The sequence below is a fragment of the Tauraco erythrolophus genome, chromosome 19 (genome assembly GCF_009769465.1).
Source record: "Tauraco erythrolophus isolate bTauEry1 chromosome 19, bTauEry1.pri, whole genome shotgun sequence".
NCBI lineage: Eukaryota > Metazoa > Chordata > Aves > Musophagiformes > Musophagidae > Tauraco > Tauraco erythrolophus.
In genome coordinates, this window is record NC_141483.1 from 2,703,857 (window position 1) to 2,726,119 (window position 22,263).

Sequence of the window (22,263 nt, forward strand, 5' to 3'; positions counted from 1 at the left end):
AGCAGTACGTTAAAAAAAACGTTTACAGGGAGTTAACTCTGATTTTAAAAAGGACTGGAACTGAAGAGATCTTTTTAATGCTTTACTTCCTTCTGAAGGAATGTTGTGCTGCTTCTCCTTCCTGTCCTTGTTGTGCAGATGGCTTCTAACCACCCAACTCAGACGTCAGAGGCAAATCTTACTGTACTTCTGTTCCCTCACAGTGCTTTCTGAAACAGCTGAACAGCAGTGTCAGGTTTCTGAGCTCCCGCTGTCTGCTAAACTGAAAAGGAGAAACAGCCACATAAATCAGTAGAACAGAGGCTTAGTTCTGCTCTCCGCAATATTCCTGAAGGATGACACCTTAGTGCTGACTCCCACATGGGCAGCAAATACACACTAATTCCGACCACGAACTATGGAACCAAACCTGCCTAACCAGAGTTCAGAATGCCAAGATTATACAGTAAAGCCTACCTGCAAATGAAATGTTAATCAAAAAAAGTTTTTTTGAGAATTAGAGGTGTTTGAATGTGGGTGTTTGGCTTTGGACTGAGGATTAAAAAAAAGTAAATTAAAACTTACCCCCAAGTTTTAGGGTATCACTTTTAAAAGCCGCTAGTAGTTACTACTTGTTGTATACTTCGATAAATGTTATACATGTAATTAGTTCTGTGCCCTTCCCAGGCTGCAGTATGAGTGAGAAAGCTGACTTGGCTGGGGAAAATAATCTGTTCTTGTGCAGTCGGTTGGGTTTGTGGTTCAGTGGTGTTTGTACCACAGACAGCAAAGTGAATGTGGAGTTTCTAGCACACTGTGTGTCAGCTGCTACAGCTGTGTTACAGTCCTAGTCAGTCACTGTTGCCCCACACGAGACTCTTCCATTACACTGGACAGTAGGAGCCTCAGCTCTCTGAGAGATTTTGTAACCTTAAACGGACCATTACAATGGAAACAGAAGTTTTGTGTCGGGGAACGCAGTTACGGAGCGTTGCAAAGCCCTGATGGGAAGCTGCAGATACTCAGTGCCAATAACTGAACACCACACACCAAGTGTCCTGCTTGCCAAATGGCCAACGAGTGCGTGAGTCTGGTTTGATACTAATGAACAGCTCTTTGAAGCCCTTCAGTCGTGTTTTGTTGTTTGTGTGAATTCACAGATCGTGCCTTGCCAGTACATGCTGCAGACAATGAAGGACGAACAGGTTTTCTACATTCAGCACTTGAAGTCTCTGGCGTTCTCAGTGTACTGCCAGTGCAGGAGGCCACTGCCCACCCAGATCCACATCAAGTCTCTCACGGGCTTCGGGCCAGCTGCCAGCATTGAGATGACCCTCAAAAATCCTGAGGTTGGTACTGGTGTCAAGGAAATGAAAGCTTCTTCATAAACTGTAACAGCTTTTCTCAAACATCAGAAACAGACCGGAGAAAATACTTCTAGGGGTATTTTTTCAAGGTATAGAAGACAATGATAATATAAAGGGATAAGGTTTTAAATACATAGAAAATACTAAGAAAAATGTTGGACCGGTTGCTTTCAAAACATTTTAAGCTTCTGGTTTTGAGTCATAAAGTAAAAGGTTAAAAGATCAGTGTGAAAGAGAGAAAACGTGTGCCATTACTTGGGATTCTGAGGCGTTTTGTAGTGTTAGTCTATAGGACTCCTACAAGAAGGTGTTTATGTCCAGCCTTTATTTACAGACACATATGTATGCAGATATGTGAAATAAGTTTCTGTGCCTAATTACAGATGATATATTAATTCCCTGAGGTAATGGAGAAATCCCCCTATTTCAGTGGGCTCATCTTTAATCTGCTTTTCAAACTGTAGATCTTCAAGCCCTGTTTCTGGAATTGCAAGGTTTTCAAAAGAAGAATAATCCATCCTACTTTCCATGAATGTTTTTCATTCTGTGAAAGATAACGACTTTTTTATTTCGATTTAATGGGCCAACTAAACACTTAAACACTTACCTTGGGATAAAGACATGCTTGTTAGGGTTTAAAAACCTAGTTTCAAAATCATCATAAAACCAACATATCAGCACGTTTCATTACTCGCAAAAAACCATAAGCTCTCACTGAAAATTTCTAGAAGCAGCATCACCCCAGGCATCTCCTCTTCGCATTCTCTCCTCGTGCTTCCCTCAAAAAGGTGTCTGTTAGCAGGATGGATTTTGCAGCAAGTTACTACAGTCATGCTCCAAGCTATTTAGATGCAAGGGGGAGAGCAAGCATCTCTTCCCTCAGTTAATGCTCCTGCACTCTTGCAGGGTGCACATTCTAGCAAGTGACGTAAGCAGGAAACGCAATACCCCTCATGTCCCTGAGAAAACACCGTAACTTTCTGCTCCTCTAAGCTGATTGACTTGCACTTTGCATTTGATATTTAGTTTCCTGAAGGTACAAAAGACACCAAACAAGGGACAAACGTTTCCATGAGCAGCTGCCATTTAGCATGCTGAATTAATCAGGTCTGCACACTTCCAAACTTTGCATGCAAAATTAAGAAAATAGCCTGACCATTTCTAAATTGTTGAGCACGACAGGTCAGGTCCATCATGTTTTCAATTCAGAGAGGAGTTACAAAGCAAAGATGGGTTTGGGGCCGACCATCTGGAAAGCAGCTTTGGGAAGAGGACCTGGAGGTCCTGTTGGACCAGATGAACGTGAGCCAGCAATGTGCCCTTGCAGCAAAGCCTGCCAATGGCAGCGGGGCTGCGGTAGGAAAGGGGCTGACAGCAGAGCAGGGGAGGTGATTGTTCTCCTCTCGCCAGCACTGGTGAGGCCTTATCTGGAACATGCTGTGTCTGGTTCTGGGCTCCTCAGTACAAGAAACACGGACATAGCAGAGCAAATCCAGCAAAGGGCCACAAAGATCACCAAGGGGAGACACCGAGAGAGCTGCAGTTGTGTAGCCAGGAGGGCTCTGGTAGATGTGTATAAATACCTGATGGGACGGTGTACAGAGGCTGGAGCCAGGCTCTTCTCAGTGGTGTCCAGTGATGGGATGAGAGGCACAAACTGAAATACAAGAAATTCTGTTCAAATGAAAAAAAAACACAAGAAAAGTTTTTTCCTGTGGGGGTGATTGGACACTGGAACTAGTTGCCCAGGCAGGCCGAACATCTCCGTCACTGGATGACATCCAGTATCTCTGTGTCCAGTCACGGAGGTACTCGGAGACCTGGGCAACCTGCACGAATTTACCATTTAAGCAGGAGGACTGGACTAGATGATCAGAGGTCCCTTCCAGTCTCAACCTCCTCTGATTTTTATGACTTTTTTTCCTTAAAAATAAAAGATGGATTTAATTGCTGTCAGGCTCTGCAGAAGGATCACATACATATTGTTTACAATACTAATTTGCTTCTGCTTATCGTTAGATTGTGTTGAATGGCCTTGATTTTTTTTACAGATTGTTTTTTTGAGGGGTGAGGGGTAGTTTGTTTCTGAAAGAGAAGCACAATCACAGGTACAGCCCATCTGATGAATTAGTTCAGTTTGATTCAAAAACCAAAGTATTTCTGAAATTACACTCTGACCCATGAGACTTAAAGGATTTCTGACATCAAGTTTGATGTTCAGAAAACTGTAGGTGACGTTTGAGCTCTACATGAGCGATTTCTGAGTTGAGCCCTCGGTACCTCACATCAGATCGTGCTGTCCGTTGTTCCTAGGCAGTGTGTGAATGGGCAGAGGTGAACAGATGGCATCTGTCTCAGCAAAAGGATATACAGAATAGTAGGGTCCACCTCCTGACTGCTTCAGAGACTGGTATCACCCTTTCCAAAGACTGCTTTCATACCTTAGTTTCCCTGTGTGTGAGAAGAAATCATCTGATTTCCAAGTGCCTCAGTTGTAGCTAGCAGAAGTGAATTGTCTGTAACCACCCTTTTCCCCATGCCTTGGATTTATTCAGTGTTTCAAACTCAGGTTTTTCTGCACTCACTGCCAAGCTGTGTTTGTGTGTTTCTTGCATTAAAGTGGTTTTGATATATCTGCTGATGACTGTGTTGACTTTCTTGCAGAGGCCCAGCCCAATCCAGCTATACTCGCCTCCTTTCATACTGGCACCCATCAAAGACAAACAGACAGAGCTGGGAGAAACCTTTGGAGAGGCCAGTCAGAAATACAATGTGCTTTTTGTTGGATATTGTTTGTCTCATGATCAGCGTTGGCTTCTGGCATCCTGCACTGACCTTCATGGTGAATTGCTGGAAACCTGCATAGTTAATATTGATTTACCAAACAGGTAGAAACCTTTCGTTTTCACATTGTCTGTAGTTGTCATCCCTCACTCTCATCAGTTTCTTGCACATTCCTTGTAATTATATTTCCTTCTGATGTATCATGATAATGTTACAGTGAAAAAATGTGCTTTACGAAAGCACTTATAAACTACAGAGGAAAAAAGTGACTGTTACACCTGTTCTACAAATGCCACCTATAAATCCTACCTTCAAGAACTGGTTTGTTGCTCAGCACACTGACACCTCTTGCGTGTCGCTGCAGTAACAGCACTGACACACACATTTTGTGCTTCTCGTTAGTACAAGGTAAGTCAGACACTCCTCAGTAGGAACCCCTACAGAGGGTAAGCACTGAAATAGCTATATAGCACAGAAAGCTGAATATTGTTCTCGATTCTGTTCTTACTTTGTGGGTGTTTTTTTCCTTCTCCTTTAACCTCCAGGTCAAGGAGGAGCAAGTTGTCTGCACGTAAAATTGGTCTGCAGAAGCTCTGGGAATGGTGTGTTGGTATCGTACAGATGACATCGCTGCCTTGGAGAGTTGTGATCGGGCGGCTCGGCCGCCTGGGCCACGGGGAGTTGAAAGGTACGAAATGTCCGTGCTGTCACTGCCTGTGGGTCTGGAACGACGAGGTGGCCTTTGTGTGCACGGCAGAATGACTTCCAGAATGGATCACGAACCTTTAAAACCAGAAAATTGAGTGATAATCCTACTCTGGCACTGAATTTTTGTATTGGTTTGCATAAAGAATTTGCTTGTTTGCACACTGGGTTTGACATTACTCCCTCACATCCTGAAGATGTTGTGTAGGTTGAGTAGTGTTTGCACAGTGTACTTCCAAGTGGAAGTCATGGGTTTCGTCACGTTAGAAAAAGGTGTGTACGATAGTTACTCTGTCACAGAAATAGAAACAGGATTCAATTCTGATTCCTAAACTTAAACATAAACTAAACAAGCCCAAAATTGTTGGGAAAAAGAAAAGCTACTGAACAAACAAAATTCAATTTTTGTTCTTTGATATAGAAAAATCAGTGTTAATCAGAAATAAGATACTCTGCAGCCTGCAGAGTTCCCAGGATTTAGCATTCCTAACAGCTTTGTGGGAACTCAGAGGGAGCTCTGCAGTGTTTCAGGTGTCGGTGCCTTAATCCAGCAAGGGCAGGGAGTGCCCTGCTGCCCTTCCGCAGGGATCCCTCTCACTGATGTAATGCGTGCGTTCCGCATCTCTTCTGCCATGTCAGTGGCTGTGGCCGCCATTCAGGCTTGCTGGTAACTGACTGGAAGGAAATGGGATCCTGAGAGGGCACTTCTCAGTCTTCGCCCATCTCCTGAGTTGGAGCATGAAGGTAAATTAAACAGGAGGATCAAGATATTTCCTGAGCATTTGTCGTTTTACATTAATGTCTGAAGGAGACACGAACTCCTGGGTTAGCTAATGGTAAGACGTTCTGTGTTTCATGAGATGGGAGAAAAATTCAAAAATAGTGCACAATAAGTAACAACTTATTCCGAAAGCACAAAGAAATACTCTGGGGGGAAAAGCAGTAACTAAATGTCTTCTCCCACATGGCACGTGCAGGGAAGAAGAGCTGTTGCCTGCCCTGGTAGGGGAATTTGGTATCCATCACACACACAGGGGTTAAATGGAACGAAGGCAGGAAAACAGATTAAGATTTTAATCAGCAACTTCCTTCCTCTGTTTGGACACATAATGTCATTTAAATGGCTAAATGTAGTTTCTTGAATGTATATCTGCACTTCCACTGAAACTTGCTTTATTTAGTGTATTTTATTCATAACAAAGGTTAACATTTCTCTGATGTGGAGTGGGTGAATTCATGGCTCTTTGCTTACTTTTGAAGTGTTTCAGTTACACAGCATGTTAAATGAAAACAGATGTCCTTTTTGAAAAAAGCATCAGTGCATTTCAGGAAAAGATTTGTATGTAAATAAAAAAACATTTTTAAAAAATCGTAGAAAAAGAATCCTGATACATTTTCCTGTTCCACCTCAGGTAAGAACTTGCTCCTTAAGGTAAAACGACAGACTTACTCTTACAGAAACTCACCATCTTCAGTGATTTGTCAGAGTAATGCAGTGAGCTCATGGGAAAAACAGCAAACTACCACGGAATGAAGTGCTCTGCAGTAACTGCTTGAACACCCAGTTTTTGTCATTATTGTTATTGATATTTTGCTGTTTTCAGGCAAGTGGTGGCTATTTCAGAACTCCTGTTCCATCATCGTGTTTGTTCGTTTCAGACTGGAGCATCCTCCTTGGGGAGTGCTCCCTGCAGACAATCAGCAAGCAGCTGAAGGAGGTGTGCCGCATGTGTGGCATCTCGGCGGCGGACTCCCCCTCCATCCTCAGTGCCTGCTTAGTTGCCATGGAGCCACAGGGGTCCTTTGTGGTGATGCCAGGTACATTTCATCCAACTATTTAAACGCCAATGAAACCTTTCTTCTTTTATCATACTTAGCACATAAGCACGTTAATTTGGGGAGACTTTTGAATCCAACAAGGTGACCTTGAGTAGCATGGCTGAATGTGGTAGAAAATCGGTTGAGCCAGCAGAATTCCCAAAAACACCATGAAGAGACGCTACACTGGGAGAGTAGGCTCCTGGGGGAAGGATCACTGTGTGCCACTGTCCACCCGAGGGCCTTTTCCGCTGGGAGGTCACGTTCTCAGCTCCTGAAACGTGACGTTGCAGAAGCCCTCATGCGAGGAGGACAGCAGACGCTTTGAGCGTCCCGAGTGTGAAAGACCAGTGTAAACCCCACTGCCTTTTCATGTGCTTAAGTTATTTAGAGAGTTCTGTTATAAGCAGCAGAGTTAAGTTGAAATAAAATAAAATCTTGAGGTTCCCTTTACTTATTTGTTATATTAAGGAAGCACATACTTTTTAACGTACGTGGGGACATATCCTTACAAACTACTCTGGTTTTATTTAGTTTGAAAATAAAAGCTTACTACATGGAACAAAATTAAACAAGCTTGAAAATTACTCATCAAGTTGAATAATTTTCAAAGCAGAGTTTTTGTAACGTGAGAAAACAGATGGCAAGTTATGCTTTTTTTCACGTCAACCACAGTGGAGTGTATTTAATAATTATATGGATGTGTGTGTCAAAAAAAAATTAACTTGCTCATTTAACAAGTAAATATTTGATTAAGGGGCAGCAGAATGAAAGGAGAGGTGGGGCACTGTGAGGGAATTCACATGGCTGAACATTATCTATACAGCTCGTCGTCTTAATTTCAAGCTTTTCTAGTAATTTGCAGTTTTTGTGCTGATAACCTTCACACACATTTATGAGCTCGCAAACCTAGATTAGACGCACAGAAGTTTAACTGAACGTAGAACGTGTATTTTGAAAACGATGAAAATCAAGGTCTCTGCTGTTGCTTCTGTTCTGGAAGATGCTGTCACGATGGGATCGGTCTTCGGCCGGAGTACTGCGCTCAACCTGCAGTCGTCTCAGCTGAACACCCCTCAGGATGCCTCCTGTACACACATCCTGGTTTTCCCCACCTCTGCCACTATCCAGGTGGCCCCAGCAAATTACCCCAATGAGGATGGATTCAGCCCCACTAACGGTGAGCAAACACGGGTGGAATACTTGGGAGTGCTCCGCGGCCTGTTCAGAACATCAGCAGAGCTGATAAAAAACCAGTTACAAATTAAAAACCTGAGTGGGCCAGTGTTCTCCCACGGACCCCACACCACCCTCATTTAACTTTGTGAGAACAGCGCTGTGCCTTATAGCTACCGGGTAGGAGACTCTGCTCTTTCTGAAGTCTCTTTTCACATTATCGTACTGATTTATTCCAAAAGCGGTACAGACCAGTCAATACACGAGAAGCCACAGACTATAAAATTCTTTTTCCTGTTGTTCTGACTTGATCAGGCCAACTTGGATTTTATAGTAGCGGTTCGCTTCCTGCCCTGTGGTGTACAGAGCTTACGAGGAAGGAGGCTCTTGCTTTAGAATTGTAATTTTCCTGTAAAGTAGGCAAAATAGACCAACCTGGGAATTCCTAATGTTCGCAGCAGGCTTTTCCGAGCGTGTTTCACCCTGTAGTTTGTGCCAGCAAGACTCTGGTTAATACTTCATATCAAATAAGTATTTCCCCAACTGTTTTGCCATAAATCCTTAAAAATTATTGTGAAATAATTTAAACCAAGAGTAACTACGAACATTTCCAATAGAAGTATTTTATGAAGAGGGAGGTTAAAGTACGGAGAGGAAGAAAGTCCCACTATTTTTAATGAACGAGTCTGCTTTGATCTCTTCCTCCTGGAATTTGAGTGGGCCTCACGACGGGACGTTACCTCTCTGGGTCCCTCAGCAGCTGTCCCGTCAAGGCCCCGCATCCTGACCGAGTGCTGTGCCGACAAATGTTTAACCTGCGTTAACCTGCCCTTCAGTGCTTCACATGCTAATTAGAATGGGGTACAAGAACTGGCGCTTTCCAAAACGGTGTTAAATTTAATTTTCTTAACTCTGTTCTGCTTAATGATTAAACTGCTCCCTATGCTATTAGCCATCTCATTTATGCTTTGGAGGCCAAGCAGAGCATGACTTGGTTCTGTTTTGTTTACTGAGGTTGTAGGACAGAAGTTAATAGACTGAAGTTAATTCATTGCTCTTGCAATCCAGTGTTGCTCTTCAGAAGATGAAGGAAAACAAGCACCTGCCTGTTTCAACTGCAGTGAAATTATTTCAAGACACGCACATCCTTTCCATTTTCATGCAGAGTAAATTCTTCTTTTTCAAGAGAAATTATTTATTATAATATGTAGAAACACATGACTTCAGGGCTCCATGGTTTTTAGTATAAATTTGGCTGCAACTCTAATTAATCCAGTTAATTCAGACAGCTCCCACTGCCCCGTTCTGTGCCGTAAAATGTACTTCAAATGTCATGGTACTGTGTAAATGTCTTTGCCTGCTGAGAAAGCTGGATAGGGGAAAAACACCCCATAAACCATATTGTGATACTTGGGATTTTTTGCTCTGTGTTTATAACGTCTTGGCTTTCCGTCGTGGAAATGACTCGTGGTATCACGACCCATGTTGCAAATGACTGAGGAATGGAACACAAACACACTTGCACCGTGTCTTTGCATCCTTCGCACGTTTTAACGTAAACCAAACTAAACCAGCCAGTTACGAGAATGCAACTGTAGTTAATTCCCGAGATGAAAGTAAAATATAAAAAGCTGCATTGTAGGAAATCTGGTGCAATATTTGAAATAATCCCGACAGCCCAGTGCCTGTGAGTGTGGAGCAGCCCTTGCTGCCCCCATTGGCTCTGTGAGCAATTTCCTGGAAGCTGCCAGGACTGCTCCCAGAACACTTGGAGCACACGTGCCAGCGCTGCTGTGTCACACTAGAAGCCTGAAGAGCAGCACCTGCTGAGAGAAACATACGTAGGTTGTTTAATGTATTTCAAGTATTTTATTAATGGAATTCTGGGACCAACTGCAGAGAGGTGTCATTTTTTTCTCTTACAAAGTTCAATTTGAATTTTTATTAAGCTGGTATGACAGGATTTTTTGTTCACTCCATGACCATTGTTGAAATTCATGATTTTAATAGATGTCTGCCAACTTTTCCTTTCAAGTCTGTGTGGTTGCAGTCAAAGGTATTAAGAAGGATTAAACAGTAAAGTGTTTATCTCTGCTTTCATCTGTCTCATAAGTATTTTTAAAAAAAATAAAAAGGAATTATAATAAATGAAAGAGAACGGTCATAAATTACAGAAATTTCTTGACCAAGAAGAGTACAGCACATTGGAAATGATTGTTCTTTCTTTCCCTTTTCAGATGACATGTTCGACCTCCCATTCCCAGATGACATGGACAATGACATTAGAATTTTAATAACAGGGAATCTTCACTCTTCACCAAATTCCTCTCCAGTTCCTTCCCCTGGATCACCATCTGGCATTGGAGTGGGATCTCACTTTCAGCATAGTAGGGTAAGGCTGTAGCACTTTAGGGCATATCCTACTTAAATATTTTAACACAAAAAAGACCCAAATCTCCCAACAAAATCGTTTTTCCTGTAGATTCTCAAACATAATTAGGTCAACAGCAAGCAGAAATTATTGTTAAAATTGAAGGTGCTGGTTAAATACTATTGTAGAATATGCCTCTGCCTTGTCTCTGGAGTTAATTGTTAGTGCACAACATAATTGAAAGGGAGAGAGGAGGAGGAGTGAGAAGCTTTAGTTTTGTGTGGCAGAGCCATATCTAATGATCCTGTGTAAATCTGATCTATACTCATCATTTTTTTTCTGGAAAATGATATGGAATGTCCCTGGCACACAGTGACAAGTCTTTGAGAGAAAGGCAGCTGTGACAGCTCTGTTCACATGACTTTCCAGGAGAGGCCAGGAGGGAGATCATTCTCCTAAGGATAAAACCTTACAACAGAAATTCCGCAGGTGCTGGATGTTTATGCAAATGTTGATTTCTTGGTAAAAATTAGCCCAGAGCACATAGTGTTTGTAAGTTGCTTTTTGTTTGAAGTGGCTTTTATAAAGTTGGTTCCAACACCAGTAGTTACTTAAATGCAAATCATTCTTGGTAATTCAAGGTAATTTTTTGAATCGGCGTCAGCATAATTTGGATCATGTTTGATGGAACTCTGTCGTACATTTAATTGTGTAAGGGCCTTAGCTGTACTCTTAAAATGGATTCCATCACAGGTATGTAGTAGTCTGACACTTCATGACTTCCTGTGGAGAAGTTCTGTTCTAGAAATAGTACATTTAAAGCAGTACTTTACTAAACAATACAGTATTTTATTAGATAAACAGGATGACTTTTAGACAAGAAACAGACAACCCCATGCATTTAAAAGTTCTGGTTTAGTGATCTGTAATAATTTAAGTACCTGGGTCTGGATCTGTGACCATCACTGGTGGCGCTAAACAGTCTCCTCAGGAGAAACTATGAATCTGGTATGAAAGGGAGTGCAGAACAGGTACCTGGGGGAGGTGTGCCTACAGCCAGGCTCCTCACTCAGCCTCTGTAGCAGAGCGGTGCGTTTCTCTGAAAGGAAAAGGCATCTTAAGGACAGAATTCTCAGCCCCTGCAAGCACCCGACTAAATGGTGTTAGTTTCACCACCGGGAAGGAAAAAGTCCTGCCTCTGTTTTCGTTGCAACCGCCGCCAAAATGCTTCAAGGGTCCGCTTAAAACAGTCTGTGAGCGCAAAATTACTCTGCATCAGCCACAAAAAAGTTAATACTGTATTTTGTGATCCCAGTGCACAACCACCTTATCTTGCGTTAACGCGCCAGCCGCCTTTTCAAAGGCTGAGTAACGCACGTTGCTGTCGCTTGGTGATTTCCAAGTGGTACGTGGGCAAATGGAAAGTTTTAAATTCTGTTACTAAACCCTCCAGCCATGAAGCACAATCACCACTCCGTACAATTTCTCTTTCTTATTTAGCTCATTCAACAACCTCTATTCTGTACCACTTCCAGCAGTGCGTTCACAACACTTGCTCTCCAGGCACCTCCATCCCAGTGGCTTAAGAACAGCACTGAGAGGTTAATGACCAAAGAGCTCAGAGACCTCCACCAGCCATTTCTGACGTACCTGTCGTAGTAATTCAGTTTAACCATTAACAAGGGCCTAGTAATTGATGTGTAATTTTTGGTTTTAAAAAAGCAGCAGCGTGTGATCATTACCTTGTGGGTCGGGGAAGGTCAGGCCTTGGTCCGTGTAGCCCGTAATTGATTGCTGCAGCTGAGCAGTGTAAGGCCGGATTGCTCAGCAGCCAGTCTCGGGGTTTGCTGAGAGGCTTTCTGCGTGCCCGCGGCACGGCCAGGTGAGCCGCAGCCTTCTCCCAGCTTTATGGAGTCTTTAACTTCCTTTGATTCCCGATCAAGATAGTGCTGTTGGAGAAAGACCCGCTCAAAGGACTGGCACTGAAGGCTTTGTCATTAAGCCAGTTTCTTTTTTTTTTTTATAACCTATTGACTTAAAAGATGTTTATGGATTAAATGAATTGTTATCCCAGTTCTTCTGGGATAAGTTGTGAGCTAAAATACTTTGCGGGCATCTTTTGGGTTTTTCCTCTATGAAATGAAAATAAAAGGTGTTTCCAAAAAAAACAGATGCATTTAAAATAGGAACGTACCCTGGAATGGAATGATGGTCGCCCTTTCTGATACCTAGGGAGACCCCTGTAGGTTTGGTGCTGTAGTTCACGGTAGGTAAGGACACGTATGTACACACACACGGGATGAGGTAGGCAGGCTCACACCAAGCGTTCCTGTCCAACAGCCCCGGGTATGGAAGGTTCACGCAGGTTTTACTCTCCAGAAGAAAAGCACAAACGTAGATGCTGACAGGCAGCGACTCAAAGTCTGATGGAATTAGTTTTAGAGCTGGTTTCTTACTGTTTAACTCTCTCCTCTCCCAATAACTCTTTGGTCCCTACATAAGAATACGAGTAACTAATACTGCAAAAATAGTCTATAAATAAATTAGTGATATAAATTGAAAAGCAGGACAGCTGTTTCCTTTTCCCCACACTTCCACAAGCAAAGCATAGTATCTGCTGTCTAAGTGTCCCTAGGAAGAATAGCAAGTGTAGCATTTTTCTTCTAAGCCATCACTGTAACTAAGTGAAAAAGCCAACAGGACCAAGCCTGTAAGGATGCAGACACTCTCTGTTCTCCCATGTTTGGGTGTGTGAGGCATCCTTCCACTAGCTGAAGTCAGGGACATCTGCAGTGCAAACTGCCGGTTTGGATACGTATAGGAAAATCCTGTGATGCTTTCTGAACCTAAATTCAATACTGGTCTGTTCTGCGCATGCACACAAGCAGCTGTTCAGATTCACAGCCCAGTACATCCAAGTTACTCTGTAGCAGCCAATTGCACATGTGCCAGGGTCGGTTTGGGACGTTAACATTGCTGTTTGGGAATGCGAAGTGATTCCGGAACATATGCCTGGAGAACCCATCTACAGGGGGGAAAAGGAAGGGATTAGACAACTTTGACTAAGATTAATGAATGACTAAAGGACAGCTCATTAGTAACAAGACAGGACTGGATTAAATACTGAGTAATTAGTAAACGACGTTAATGTTACTGGAGCGAGATGTCATGATGTAAAACAACAAACCTGCCTTTTCATCTCTTCTTTCAGAGCCAAGGGGAACGCCTCCTTTCCAGAGAAGCCCCTGAAGAACTGAAGCAGCAGCCTCTTGCTCTTGGGTACTTCGTATCAACTGCCAAAGCTGAGAATCTCCCGCAGTGGTTCTGGTCATCCTGTCCTCAGGCACAAAACCAGTGTCCTCTCTTCCTGAAGGTCCGTCTTGGTGTCCTTTCACAGGGAAAGGAGAAGAAGAATTCTATTTATATCCTATGAATTTTCTTTGAAAATGTTGGCTTAGAATGTTACCACAGCTGTGACTACAGGAAATGCAATTTTAGGTGCAGATTTACTTACGATAGCTGGCTATTAAAACTTAATCCTCTGTTCCTAAAGCTCTGAAAATCGAATAGTTTGGCAGCTTCTAAATACAGAATCATCAAAGCTGTATCCGGCATTACAGAAGTGTCCCAGTTTTCATCTTCAGGCAGCCAAAGACAGGAGGGACATCCCTTCTATTCTGCCATAACCCAGTTATGGCATGTAGATTAAGTTGGAAAGGAGAGAGGCAACTCCAGGTACAGCATTTACCATCCATTTCCCTAGTTGTAAAGTTGCACAGAGGAGTCTGTAGTGTCAGAGCGGTTCTGCGACCTTCGTGCCAGAACTGCAGGTGCTTGTGGGACACGTCCAGCAGAACTGGGGCAACTACGGAGATCCACTGATCCCTGTAGTGTCACACAGCTGCTGATTTGAATGAATCAAAAAAATGTGAACTAATGAGCATGGAAAGTGAGAAGTGTGCCTTGAATAGTATCACCTAACTATTCGAGCAAACAACATCGAGAATAACGAAGATAGTACCACATACTTTATTCTCAGCTTAATTAACGAATACTAAACATTTCTGCACGTGTCTCATCTAAATTCTCTCATCCCCGTCTGTCGGGCAATTGTTAAAGATGTTCAGTATTTCTTTGCTCATGCCAAAAAAAGCCGTTTTAGGCCCGATGTTAGCAATGACTTGCAGTCAGCACCGCAGGCTTTACAGTCAGTATAGCACCTCCACCAGCGAACATTCCGTACACTCTTCATGAACAGATTTCCCTGAAGTATGTGCTTTTCTTTAAACCTACGGAACGGAGATCTCAAAATAATGTGAAAAACAAACTACCATGTTTTTGGAGGTAGAGATGAAGGTTTTTGGGTTTTTTTTTTTGCAAATGAGTAATCCAAAGACTATGTTTCAGTTCCAGCAGTAAAAACAGTCAGCAGAGCTCCAGGCAACTTTATGAATTCCTTCTGTAAGCTTATACGAGATTTGTACTAGAGAGAAGGAGCCACCACCCTTCCCTACACCACCACCCCCAGCCCAGCGCAATTCTCTCTCAGATCTAGGCCGAACTGAATGTTTAATTTGAGTTGGAACATACTGGTTTGGTTTGGACAACTTTTAATGAGAGCCAGGAACTGAGTTCGTGCGGTAACTTGTACGCCGTTCAGTGAGCGCCGTCCCCTTGACACGGCACAGCATGGCAACTGGGAAACTCGTACGGCACGCGAGGCGCAGGGCTCGAGTCAGCTCGTCTGACTGGGATTAAGTACTTTTGAGCTGAAGTACTTCCCTTCTCGTGTGCCCGCCGTAATTGGAGGAGTGTAAATGAGAGGGTTTGCCTCGGCAGGCTGCGGGGCGCACTGGGCTGCCCACTCGAAAGGTCGCTCCACCCCCAGCACATGGCCAGTCTGGAATCCCTTCCCTACTCCTGTGTAACTAAGGCACAAGTCTTGCTCCAGAAAAAAGACGAGGCAGATTGAGAAAAGGTAACAGCGAAGAGCAGGACAGAGGCTGCACTACTGGTTGGACATCCCACCTCTGTACGGTACTCTGCGGTGGGTCTCCTGCTGGGAGAGTTTGAACAATCAGAATGGTTTGTTACCAAAATACCAGAAGAACCACTGACACATCCCACGTGCTTCCCCTCATCGCTTCCTCCCTGACTAAAATTAAGGACAGAATTCAGCGTTCTTTTTTAAAGATCTTTGATTGCAATCAAAAGGAGACGTCAGTTTATTCAAAAATGTCATTGTTATGGAACCTGGAAAAACACCTGGTGATGGTGGGTTCCACAAAGACTTGCCAACTTTTCATGCTGTCCTGAGACAGTTCGGAATAATTTGTGCACTGTGAATCTTTACAAGTACTTGATACATGATGAGTTAATTTGTGCTTTTTTCCTTTGCACAGGCCTCATTACATCACCATATCTCTGTAGCGCAGACAGATGAGCTTCTACCTGCCAGAAATTCTCAGCGAGTTCCTCACCCCCTTGACTCTAAAACTACATCAGATGTCTTGAGGTAACACCTTTTAGGTTTTGCATTGCCCCCTAAGGTTATGGGGACTGAGCTCTGAAACTTGAGGGACCTTTTCAACCTGGCAAAATTATTTCTTAATCACACTTCCAACGGTACTATGCCCTACGCGTGTCTCAGGACAACTCTTACAATAGCTGCTCCCTCCCCCACCAAAGAGCAGGACTTTGAGGGTTACTTCATCAGTTTTCCGTACTACTCTACAAAACGAGGTAAAGGAAATTACCAACAGCTTTACCTCAGCAAGCGGACACCTTTGTTTGCTTCCCGAGGATTGTTCTGTTTAGCTGGTGGTTTATTCTGGACTATGTCAATAATTATCAAGGAGATAAAAGTTCTCTCCTGATACTGGTATCTTAGGAATTGAGATATAAAGGAGACGTTCTTCCTGAATTAATACAGGGCTGCATATCATTTCGTACAAGGTAACGAGAGGACTGTTTGCCTCTATCCCACCTGTTGGGGACTGAGGAAAGATCTATTTTATGAGACAGCAACACAGTGGAACACACCAGTGAACAAACATGTACATTTAACCAAGTAGCCAGTATCAGCAGGAAACACGAAGAAGAATCTAATCTGTTCTAACTGGTGGTGTAAGTATTCTGGGAGACCTGAATCCGCATCCTCTTAGAGGACTGGGCTGTCACAGCTGTCCTGGGGTACTGCTGTCTTTGCTCTGAGCAAAAGGACGATGCAACGCACAGGGAGAGAGCGAGATACAACAGACACAGCACTAGAAATTCTGATCAGATTCAGGATCACACGAAGAGTGGGATCAAATACTGGTACGTGTTGCCCAGAGAGGCCGTGGGACCTCCATCCTTAGAGGTGTTGAAGACTCAAGGCTCTGAATACGGTGGAGGACTAAACCTCCAGAGGTTCCTTCCAACCTAAATTGCTCTGTGAGTACATAATCTCTACTGTGTCCTGGGAAGGGCCTACATTCAGATACCTTGGTTCAAGTTCAGACACACTAAAACTAAAAATTCGTGCTTCCCCCTGCCCTTTGCAGTGAGCTTCCTACTTTGCCACCACCAGCAGCAGTAATGCAGCCAGGCAACCCTCCTGATGTATCTCCAGCACAAACCAGAGATAAGTTTAAGTAAATGTTTTAGAGAAGACAAGAAGGAAAGGAGTAAACAGTCGCAGTGTCATTTTTCTCTGCGTTTCTCTCTGCAGGTTCGTTCTGGAGCAGTACAACGCACTGTCCTGGCTCACGTGTAACCCTGCCACTCAGGACCGCAGCTCCTGCCTTCCTGTCCACTTCGTGGTGCTCACTCAGTTGTACAATGCCATCATGAATATACTGTAACAGACAGAAAAGCACTTGTTCTTCTGGCTCCTTCTCCCCTCCACCTGAGAAACGTGCCACAGTCTACAAAGATCACAACTTTGCTTCTCTTCAGACCAGTCCTGTGCTTTGCTTCTCTTCCTCCCAAAGCACACGTGGATTCTGCAGTGTTCAAAACTAAACTACCCATTAACATCTCTGGCAGCTTCAGTCCAAAATCTGGGAACATCCAAGAACAGTGAACACGGAGTAACCTCAAGCCAGTGTTAGTTTGGTGGCCCAGTAACTACTGGTCAGTGTGATGTTTTGGTTTGTTGTTGTTTTTTTTTTTTCAATACTTTATTTTTTTAAGGAAGACAGCAGTACCTTTTTGCATTAGGAACTCTGATAAACAACCAAGAGCAGTTTCAGCCTTGCAAATAAAAATACTTTGTAGTGACCCATTGGGGTTGTCCAAACCTTATTTTGTTTGATCATCACAAACTGGGACTTCACGGGAGGAAAAAAAACACAAACCCACACAGCTGTAGTCTTGTTATAAATATTGGAGTTTTCTGTCTACCTGGAGTTCCTGTCAGAGTGGATTGGGATGAATGCATGCATTTGTTACCTGTCCATGTAGATATGAATGGTCTGGAGATATTTTATTTATTTTTAGGTTTGGGGAGGGGAGGGATTAAATTATAAAGGACCAGGAACAGTAGAATATCTTAAAAATCCAGCTCCGTTCCACTGTAGGGTTATTTATCTACATACCTCTCGCTCTTCTGACCTAGAGATCAAAAGCAATGCTCATAACAATCAACGTCCCAGCTGGGAAGGGAAGCGTGTTCTGGGAAGGATACTCTTGTGTTTTAAGGAATTCTCCTCTGCGTTTAGCCTGGGTAAAGCCAGGAACGGCCAGCGTTCCATGAAGGATAACACTACCTAACGGGAGAAGAGTGAGCGAGAGGTAGGGAGGAAAAATACTTTAAAGCCCCATGTAAGGGCAAATGGAAAGTGGTAAATTAATCTATTGTAGAGCTATGATTGAAATATATTTCCAGGAAATTTAGTGATGCTAGAAAACTATTTACCGAAACCCAAGTCGCCCTTTAATTCCGGGCAGACTCGTCCATGTACATATCCAAAAAGATGGTTTTTGTTTACACTAAATCAGTTACAAATCTGGTGTATTTTTTCTGACTATAGGAATATTATTTCAAAGAAATAATTTTAAAAATTATATCATTAAATTAGTACTTGAAGTTATACCACTGTGGTGGAAAAGTTACTTTGTTTAGTAAAACGATTGCCATTTGAAAGGTTAATGGCTAATGGAAGTATTTTTATGACTCCTTCATTCCAGGCTTCAGGGGGTTTATGTTTAAACTCCGTTTTCTCATGTTTGTTGTTGCACTGTGCAGCAGGCGCGGACTGCCTTACGCGAGGGGTCGGGCACTTTGATCAGGCTCTGTGACCGAGTTAGCTATCTGTGGAGAAAAACTACCCATTTTGAAGTTCTTCCAAAAGACTTTCATGTTCTGGTTAAAAAAAATGAAATTCTATGATTTTAAAAAGTATTTTTCTTGAGATAATGTAACATTTAAAACAAATTATATAAAATTAAAAAGAAAAAAAAAAAAAGAACTGCTTGTGTAATGAGAAGGTGACGTCAGAGAAGTAGCCTGTAAATGGATTATTTCCTTCTCTGCACCACACCTCCCATGTGGGTATCCTCTTTGCAATGTATAGGTTAAAAAAAAAAAAAAATCTGGTATCGAACCATTTGTATCTAACGTGTACAGTGTAAAATTGACTTTAAAAATATTGCAGTACTATTTTTTCTTAATCAGAAAAGAAAATTCTCAAGGCCTTTTGAAGAGCATAAAAAGATGAAGATTGTAAACTTGTATAAAAAATTTAACTTGGGGAGGAAAAAATGTAAAGTAGACATTTGTAATCTTTTACCATTTGGGAGTTATTTGTTCCCAGGATTCATCTGAACTTTGGATTATTATTTTGTCTGTTCTTTTTAAATAGGCCGTTTTTATCCAGGGGCGTTTCTTCCCCAGAAACCTGGTTCTAAGCAAAAATTAAGACTAAAAAAAGGGCAGCAAGGAGTAGTTTTCATCTGGTGTCTTTTATTTAATTTTTTTAAGTTAAGAGAAGCTGGTGACATATTTATACGTTTTTGTGCAAAATAAATGAATGGCAATAGATTTTAAAGAAAAATCTTATGTACTTCAGTGTGAAAAGTTCTGTATAATATTTCCCTTAAATATGCATTATTTTACTTGTGAGTTTTTTACTGAATTAATCTGAAATGTACAAGCCCTGGCTTTCCTACAGAGTGAAGAAAGTTATTTTATTTTTTTTTTTATTTCTAACTTTGGAAATTCATGCCTAAATCAGAATTATTATTACAGTTGTTTGAGCTAAAGGGAGAGGGAGGGGGTGGGGAATGTCCAGCATGCTTGTATGTATATTTCAGAACCTTTTTTAAATGTAAAAGCTGTACATTTCTGGGGAGTTCTGAATTTCTTTTTGGTTTTGTTTTGTTTTTTTTTTTTTTTCCTCTGAGCATTTTGCAGTGAGCTTCTTTTATATATAGCCGACAATTTGAAAGAAAACAAAAAAAAAATGTGAAGTTCATTTTAAATCTACAGTATATCGCTGGTACAATACACTAAAAAAAGACTTTGATAAAAAGAAACAATAATAATAAAGACCTCCATTTTAAATGTCATTCATATATACCTTGTGGATGAGAGCTATATACTTTTACACACTTTTTTAGATGAATAAATTATTGAATTACTGAAACTGTTGGTGCAGTATTTTCTTTAACTCCTGCGTTCTGGCATTCCCAGTGAAGGAGGCCTTGTTTACAAGGTCTAGATTCCATGTGATACGAATGGAACCGAAATTAATGCTCTTTAATATCATTAATTGATATTTATTTACTTGAGACACTCGCTGCTGCCTGCCCCGAATTAACCCGTGCTGCAGGCTGCTGGAGCTGTGGCTTTGGCAGACGCCCTCAGAGCAATAAGGCTCACGAAAACGTGAAAAGGTTCGCGCTGCGACGGCACGTCTCTTTAAAATGGAAACCAACGCCAGCTCCAAGAGTCATTCCTTTAAAACCACGTCTGTTGGGAGAGGAAATTTGGTGCCGCTGATGTAAATGCTGAGATGAACAGATTTAAAGTTCTGCCAAGCGGGGTGGGTGGAACCGGCCCGGGATAATCTGGTGACTATCCCTACTACCCGTGAGCAGCAGTTGCTTTACATTAGCAGCTCTACTCACAGGAGCTCCGTCATCACCGACTGGATTTCTCTGGATGCACCAGGTAAGCCCGTAACAGATTTCCGTCGGCATCACAGGTAAGATGACCGAAGTGCAGTCAGAGGAATACCAAACCAGATGTGCCACTGCGGTTTGCTGAGAGCAGCTGTGGAATCTCCATCCTGGACAAGCTGAAGACTGAACCGGACACGTCCTTGAGCAGCCTGATGGAATTATACCAGCTTTGCCCAGGGGCTTGGTTGGACTGTTGGACTGCAGGAGGCCCCTTCCAACCAAGACAGTGAGTATTTGGCAGGTTCGTTTCTAGACACAGACATGGAAAAAACCCAATAACAACCCCAAGGCCTTTCACAGTGCTGTGCCTTAGCGAGCTTTTATGCAAAACCAGAGGTCTATTTTGCATTCGTCTCCTGTAAGAACATTTCCTGTTCTGGAAAAACTTAAAACAGGATCTTCAGCTGATACATGGTTTTCTGTACTTAAAGAAGTGCTGAATCTGTGATCTCCCTGAGCATATTTTAAATACCATATCCCTTGCTTTACTCTTAAACAAGAGAAAATAAGAGCAAAGCACAACCTGCCCCTTCCTTTCTTCCCAGTTGTAGCTACACCATCACCTACGGTCAGCCTGTGCTGCTGGTGGGACTCGTCTATTTTCAGTAGTGGTGACTGTCAAAATAAGATCAGAGTCTCTGCAGACCCAAAATGCTTTTAGAACTCATTTTTGTAGCTGACTCTCTTGCAAAGGATACTGAAAGAACGCATTTTGCATGAAGAGAAGGAGCCCGCGTTCGGAATTGCCATGCAGGTTCGTGGCTGTTTTAATGGCCACTTGGCCAACAGTTATTTCCAGCCCACTAAATTTTGGTGGATCTTATTTCTAAATTTAAAGTTACATAGTTACAAGAATAGTCCCTAAGATTTTGCCTTTTTTTATTTTTAAGCTTTCAAGCTTGTCTCTTTTAGCTCACTTTCCTGGTAAATTCTTAATTAACTTGTACAAGTTCTTACGGAATAGTTTCACTCCAGCCTTCCACTGTGAGCACTGTAAGTAGATGGAATTATGACGGAGCAATATTTTTCAAACGGCAATTACTTTGTGGCTAATTCACTGGCTTTAATGACACAGCTAGCCATTAAATATTCTGTTCCATGAGGACCGTAAGGAAGGCTTGAATGAAAACATTAAAATCTCAGTTGATTCGTAACAATACTGTAGTATTAATGACAAACAGGTGCAGTACTGTGGCAATCATCTCTTTAATACCAATGGATAAAAAGTTTTTAAAGATTAGGCTGACATGAAATGACTTCTCTTTTTCCAACTGCCATTTCTATTTTTGGCTAAACATCGTGGCCACCTGAAAGCAGTTTAAGCACATGTAGAAAGCATCAGAAGTCTTGAAAGTAAACATTAGGTTTATGGCCAGTCCCTCACCATTTATAGTGGAAACAGAAACAGCCCTGAGATCCCAAAACAGGAAGTCTTTGGTCTTTAACAACAAAGCGGTATTTATAAAATTATGCTGCTTCCACTTCCCTATTTTGAAACTGAACCTTCACACTCCAACCAATGTTTATGTGGGCAGAGCCTATGGCACGCTGAACCAACCGTTCCTCCACCAGTATCAAAGCAGCAGTCCCGCAGGGCTTTCCAGGGGACAGATAAACCTCGGTGCTATTTCAATGAAACCTGAAATACTCTTCCAAAACCTGAAACACTGTGCGAGGCCACCTCCGAATGCAGCTGGCCCTCAGCTGCCACTGAGATCCACCTTCACCCCTTCACCCGGCTCAAGTCTGGAACCCTTCAGTACACGTCAGCTCTCGCTCTGGTTCTGGTCAGCCAACTGGCAGTCTAACCATGCTACAAGCATATATAATAGGGCTTCTGTAAGCTATAAACGCGGAATACATGTTCATTTATCTGTGGGAGCATCAGCTATTTTG

The 22,263-nt window shown here is 42.4% G+C and overlaps 1 protein-coding gene across 2 annotated transcripts in view; it reads left to right on the forward strand.

Annotated features, from left to right (window-relative positions):
* Window positions 1–19,782, forward strand: part of MED13L (mediator complex subunit 13L) — a 195,682-nt gene extending 175,900 nt beyond the window's left edge. For both annotated transcript variants that reach the window (XM_086623263.1, XM_086623264.1), the window contains exons 23-31: window positions 1,140–1,328; window positions 4,011–4,234; window positions 4,676–4,818; window positions 6,495–6,653; window positions 7,657–7,833; window positions 10,067–10,221; window positions 13,412–13,573; window positions 15,603–15,715; window positions 16,913–19,782. In XM_086623263.1, the coding sequence (XP_086479389.1) occupies window positions 1,140–1,328; window positions 4,011–4,234; window positions 4,676–4,818; window positions 6,495–6,653; window positions 7,657–7,833; window positions 10,067–10,221; window positions 13,412–13,573; window positions 15,603–15,715; window positions 16,913–17,045 (1,455 nt within the window). In that variant the 3' untranslated portion in view covers window positions 17,046–19,782. The remainder of the gene's footprint in view (window positions 1–1,139; window positions 1,329–4,010; window positions 4,235–4,675; window positions 4,819–6,494; window positions 6,654–7,656; window positions 7,834–10,066; window positions 10,222–13,411; window positions 13,574–15,602; window positions 15,716–16,912) is intronic.
* Window positions 19,783–22,263: the final 2,481 nt, after the last annotated feature.